This window comes from Stegastes partitus, unplaced genomic scaffold (assembly GCF_000690725.1).
Source record: "Stegastes partitus isolate 25-593 unplaced genomic scaffold, Stegastes_partitus-1.0.2 Scaffold70, whole genome shotgun sequence".
NCBI lineage: Eukaryota > Metazoa > Chordata > Actinopteri > Pomacentridae > Stegastes > Stegastes partitus.
In genome coordinates, this window is record NW_007577801.1 from 609,277 (window position 1) to 615,721 (window position 6,445).

The following is a 6,445-nucleotide window of genomic DNA, read 5'->3' on the forward strand; positions in this document are numbered from 1 at the left end:
AAAAAGTTGCGAGTATATTTCATTTGTTCTGCTGCACTGAATAAGTGATGAAAACCCTGGGAGGACAACATAATAAAAATAAAAATAAAAACCTCTTCATTATTATATTAAATTACTTTAAATCTAATCGATTATGAAACATGTGGTAGAAAGGTTTTATTGGTATTATTCTGTCAGACAACTGACACACATCACCTGAGACACTCTGTGATGCTAGAGACCACTTTTGTTTTGAACACAATCATTTTCAGTTTTGTTATCAGCTATGAGTGTGCAGAAGTGGTGGGTGCAGCTTTCCTCCAAACAGAGGATGTTTCAGGTCTCTCCCTGTTTGTAAAGAAGTGAATGATGAATAATGAATAATGACGTCCGCCTACCTTTTTGTGATCCTTTGACGCTTTAGAGGTTTTGGTTCCTCTTCCTACGCTGTCGACGGTGGCTGTTGACATCTTTTGGGAAACAGAGAAGTTGATGAGAGGGAAGCTCGGCCGTCCTTCCTCCAACTCCGAGGCTGGTTAGGTTCCTTTTTTCCCCTCAGTGACCAACGGACAGATGCAGTGATTGACCCTGAACGGGCTTCAGAGGAACTGCATTTTCCAGGTACGCCGCTCCTGAGGATGAGGTAAAGAGAAGAGGAGTTACACAGTGGGTTGTATTTGCATAAATATCAATGCAAAACACATCAGCTGGTGAAAAACTGCACGGATACGACTGACTGCTCAAGTTGCTTTAGCAGCTCAGGACTTACAAGAGTCTCCGAAACTTCAAAAAAGAAAAACCCTGTTAGTCTTCCACTTCAGCTTAAGTACTCCATGTGCTTCAGCAGAGTCTGGACATGTGCAGACCTTCCTGTCAGGGTTACTGTAAAGTTCTGAGGGTTCTTTGGTGTTTGTTTGAGTCTTTAACTCCAGAATCCTTCACAACAACCCTTGATCCCAATTAAGAAGGATTGAAAAACCATTACGTACCAAATCCTTCTGTTTTATAACAGTACATGCCACTTTCTCACTTATGTGAGCCTGAACTTCCCAAAAAAAGAAACAAGTAACAGCACACACAAAGCAAGGCTTGTTCACTAAACTGAGAACATTTACTCCTGTCATGCATTTGCAGCTCGGCTCATTACAGCATATAAGATTTAACCCAAACTGGGTTTCTCAATGGCCCATGAACATATTTTAACATCTTTCAGGAGCATGGAAGCAGTTCTACAAGGGTTTATACACTCATTATTACATATTTAAAACCTGTTGGCATCTTTTTTTAAATTAAAATATATATCAAAAAAGATCCATATATGTGAGGAAACTGTAACCTTTCCTCTGTAACTACATTATATCCTATTGGACTCAATGGGAGAAAGTGTCTTTTTAAAAAATCCACCATGTAACAACTGGTTTCAGCCAAATAGGAGTTAAACTTAAAATCAAATTAACAAAGTCTATCCCCAGTTTTTCCCTACATGCTATGTTTCTACAACCCATAGGCTGTACACAGTTTCACGACACCGTGCTTGCGTCAGTGAAACAACACAATCTTTTGGATGTTTCCTGCTGTGGTTATTGCAAAGCAGATGATCTGTTTTTCTGGGGAAAGGATTGGGCCATGTGTCATACAACCACCATCTTTGGCGTTACAGAATCCACCCATGAATTTCTAGTCACGATTCTTTTGGTGGTGAGCTTCTACCTTATAACCTCCCCGGTCCAGTGTCCAGGCCTCGGTTCATCAGAGCTGCTTTGGTTGCACAAAGAGGATCCACACAACACATGCAGGCGGGTTTAATGTTGTGCATAAAGAATTTTCAGACTTAGACAACTTCTAGCAACAGTTTGTTCATTTGTGTTGTGATCATTTCTGCATAAAACACAACAACTTACATTTCTTCTAAAAAAAAAAAAACCCCAACATCTTTTCGTGTCACAAACAAACTTGCAAAATCCAGCACAGATCCTAACAGACGAGCCGCTGTTTATTTTAAGTACTGCTTCAGGATGTGGTATTGTGGTCTGACTGGGGGGGTGGGGGGGAATGAAACTGTTAGATGAGGGGTCATGGCGAGAATGCTTGTTTTTCAGAGATCTGCCTTGCAGTTCTCCGGGTTGTTTGCATATTTGAATTAGAGGCTGAACAGATCAAGAGACTTTCTGAAGATTAGTTCTTTTGAAAGAATGACCCAAAGGTCCGGGCGGTGAAAGGGGTTAATTACGTGTACATGGAGTGTTTGCCGGATCGTTTTAGGTTTCCTCTGCAACGCTTTACATATTGAAAACACGCTGAGTGATGTAACAGCACAGTGTGGGCAACACATGAATTCATTTGCATGAATTTGTGTTCTGTCTAGTTAGAGAGATTAGATGCATGGGTTTCCATTCAGAGCGAGGACAAATATAAATTCAGTCGTCTGCCTAATTGCTGATTAAAAGAGCTAATAATAAATAAAATGTGTACACAAAAAAAGCTTTGGCTGTTGTCCTACTTGTGGTCGGCACTATTCAACCACTGACAACTACTTTGTGTTTAGTTGTGTCTGTAGAAGTGCATTGTACTGGGACTCACACAGAAACTGAAGGCTTGTCTGCATATTCTCACGACTCAAATTCATACTCACAGTTTCCTAAACAGATCTCCAGCTTTGGTATTTCTCCAACACAACACATCTTTGTTGCTATCGGAAACATAAAACGTGTGAAATCTACATCTGACGTGGTGAGATGAATAACTGTGGAATCGTAAAGGTGGTTAAAAATTCATCCCGATAGGGGCATGAATTTGTGTAGCAAATGTCACAGCACTTTTATGATGCCAAGGTGTTTCACCTGATGTCATCTTTCCACTAATCAGCCATGTTGAATGTCAAAACCACCTTCCAAATGTTGCATCAGTCCATCTCTTGCTGCCAAAAGAGACACTGGACTTCTGGTGGTGTCGGGCATCGGGATGTTGGCGGTAGGTCCTTTGGGTCGGACCTCCATGAATTGTCCCCAAGTGACAATGAGAATAATGAGATAATGCTTCAACCAAGCATGAAAAAAGTCAACCTCATGGTGGCAGTACAGGGAAAGATCACTAAAGTCAGTAGGATTATCCTCTGGGAACCAAGAATGTTTGTGCCACTCTTAGTGCCAACATACCAATTTGATTTTGAGAACAGATGTTGACCCAAATTGTTTCCAACAGACAAATTAGATCAACTTTACAACTTCTAGTGAGCACCAAAAATGCCAACCTCATGGTGGCAGTACAGGAAAAGCCAAGAGATTGCTAAAGCCAATATGACATATTCTCTGGGGACCAAGAATGTTTGCGTCACTCTTGTTGTCAAACCATCGATTTGATTTTGAGATGTACTGTAAGTGAAAACTTTGACTGGTTTTGGCACTCAGGGAAAGGTGAAGGGATCACCAAAACAGTTAGGATATGTCTTCTGGAAACCAGGAATATTTGTAGCAAATTTTGTGGCACATTACTGTGCCGTAGTTTCCAATAGAGAAATAGGATTAACGTTGCAACTAAGCACCAAAAATGTCAACCACATGGTGTCAGTACAGGGAAAATATGGAGATCATTGAAGTCAGTAAGGTACATCCTCTGGGAACCAAGAAGGTTTGTGTCACTCCTAATTCCAAGCCACCAATTTGATTTTGAGAACAGATGTTGTCTCAAAGTGCTTTCTAACAGAGATTAGATTAATGTTACAACTAGTAGTAAACATAAAAAATGCCAACCTCATGGTGGCAGTAAAGGAAAAGTCAAGAGATTGCTAAAGCCAGTAAGGTACATCCTCTGGGAACCAAGAATGTTTGCATCACTCTTGTTGTCAATCCATCGATTTGATTTTGAGATGTACTATAAGTGAAAACTTTGACTGGTTTTGGCACTCAGCGAAAGGTGAAGGGATCACCACAACAGTTAGGATACGTCTTCTGGAAACCAGGAATATTTGTAGCAAATTTTGTGGCACATTACTGTGCAGTAGTTTCCAATAAAAGAAATAGGATTAACGTTGTAACTAAGCACCAAAAATGTCAACCACATGGTGTCAGTACGGGCAAAGTCCAGAGATCAGTAACGTCAGTAAGGTACATCCTCTGGAAACCAAGAATGTTTGTGCCACTCTTGATGCCAATCCACCGATTTGATTTTGAGATGTACTGTAAGTAAAGACTTGCAATGGTGTTCACGGGAAGGTTATGGGATCACAAAAGCAATTTGGAAACCTCTTCTGGGAGCCAAGAAATTCAAAATGATATATATATGTTCATCAGTACAGACGTATCTTTAGTAATAATAACAATCTCAGTGGAATTCCCTCAACACTTAACGTAGTAAGTGCTGTTAATATAAGAATAAATACTTGTGCCGTCCATCAACGTACAGAAAAGTTCGTATATCTCATCATAATGAAGTCTGTCATTTTAATGAAGTCTAGACATATTTCCGTATGTTGCAATACAGTCCAGCAGCACCACTGCCTACATCCTCCACACTCACCACACGGTTTAGTCAACAGAATCTCAACAGAAACTCAACAGTAGAACTTTATTAAAAGCAGAATTTACACCAAAACTATTGAGTCAGACACACTAGTAGTAGCTGGGTATATACTGGACATACAGAATGGGCCTTTATGTAACTCATGTGAAGGCCGGTGAATGTTTAAACCTGCACCCTCAACACTGCAGCTCTTTTGCATGCATGTAAACGACGACAACCCCCTTCCCAGCACGGCTGCAGACATTTTACTTTCTTTCTCTGCTGCGTGAAGGGAAGTGGAGCTGGTTTCCTCTTGTGATACCATCATCCGCTCATCTTCCCCCTTTGGCGACACTTAAACTGCCTTTAAAGGCGTCTGATAACGCTCAGAACGGGAGGTAAAAATAAAACCAATAACACACTGAGAGAGAGAGAGATGAGAGTATCACATACAGATACAGAAATAGAAGTCAGGTCTAGTTGGCATTTATAACAAAGGAGGCAGAAGGGAGGAAGAGGGGATTCTTACCTTAATGAACATGGCGGTGTGGGTCGGTCGTCAGTGCCGGTCAGTGAAGCTCCGCTGATACACCGTGATACGAGCTCTGTGGCAGACTGACTGTGGTCAAATGAGAAGCAAAGTGCTGCAGCGACTGTAGAGCATCTTCACCACTTCCTCCCTCCGTCTGTCTCTCCGCCTACCTGTTGTGTTCATCTCCAGCACCTACATGACTCACTCTCAGTTGTACGTGTTATTATTACATAAAACAGTGTGGGAAAAAAAAATACTGTCGACACCAAAGTCCAGAAAACGTACTCTGTTTTTTGCAAACCTGTTGAATAACATTGCCTTTACACTTTTGTGAAACGTGTGGAATTTTTAAAGAAAACTATAGTACAATATATAATGTACCGATTTAACAATGACTTTGGTCATGTGGGTCATTCTAAAGTTTTACGCAGACGATGTTGTAGTTTATTTGTTACGGAGGACAAACATTATTAGCATACTGTATACTTCCTGTACTTTATACTGCATTGTGTTGGCAGCTATAATCACTTTAGAAAGTAAAATTTTACGCTCAGCTTACACTTTTTAAGAATGAATTACTAAAGGATGGCTGTGGCTCAGGTGGTAGAGCGGGTTGGTCAATGATCAGGGGTTCGATTCCGCCCTGTAACCTGTGTCATGGTCGTTGTGTCCTTGGGCAAGACTCTTCACCCACCCAGCCTGGTGTGAATGCGTATGAATGGATTGTTTGAGGTGGTGGTTGAAGGGGCAGAATGGCAGCCACGCCTCTGTCAGTCTGCCCCAGGGCAGCTGTGGCTACAATCAGAGCTACCACCACCGGAATGAATGTGTGTGAATGAATAATTGTCAGTGTATGCGCTTTGGGTTACTCCTTTAGTAAGAACAGCACTAAATACATCTGATGTCAAGAACTCACTAATGACAGGCAGGTGGACGCAAATGCTCGACACAGAGGAGGTTCAGGCAAAAAGGCAGGTTTATTACCGTTTAGGGTTTGGTACACAGAAGGTCAGTCAGATCAGGCAGAGGCATCCAACAATCGAGAGGCAAAAGGCAAGGTCCAAAAACCAGAAACGAGGTCGCGAACAAACAGACTATGACTTGACTTGGAAACACTGGTACGAGGACCGTGAAGTGCAACGAACTGGCGACGAGACAGTGAGACACACAGGGTAATATACACGAGGTAATGAGGGTAGATGGGAAACAGGTGCGAGGAGGTAATCAGGGAACAGGTGAGACAAGACAGGTTCAGGAAGTAAAGCTGAACAAAAACAACTGGTGAAATGACTTCAAAATAAAACAGGAAAGACAAGACATAAATCGTGCACACAAAACAGAAACTTGACAGACACGACACTGATCAATTATTAATATAATTAAAGCTTAAAAATCAAACCATGATTTCACATGTCCATATACGATTATTTTAGCTTG

General features: G+C 41.3%; 1 protein-coding gene across 1 annotated transcript in view; it reads right to left on the reverse strand.

Annotated features, from left to right (window-relative positions):
* LOC103353417 (phosphatidylinositol 4-phosphate 5-kinase type-1 beta-like) overlaps positions 1-5,100 on the reverse strand; it is a 21,342-nt gene extending 16,242 nt beyond the window's left edge. Inside the window, exons 1-2 of the mRNA XM_008276395.1 lie at positions 5,006-5,100; positions 314-611 (exon numbers count right to left, since the gene is read on the reverse strand). Coding sequence (XP_008274617.1) covers positions 314-449 — 136 coding nt within the window. The 5' untranslated portion in view covers positions 450-611; positions 5,006-5,100. The remainder of the gene's footprint in view (positions 1-313; positions 612-5,005) is intronic.
* Between the last annotated feature and the right edge of the window lie 1,345 nt (positions 5,101-6,445).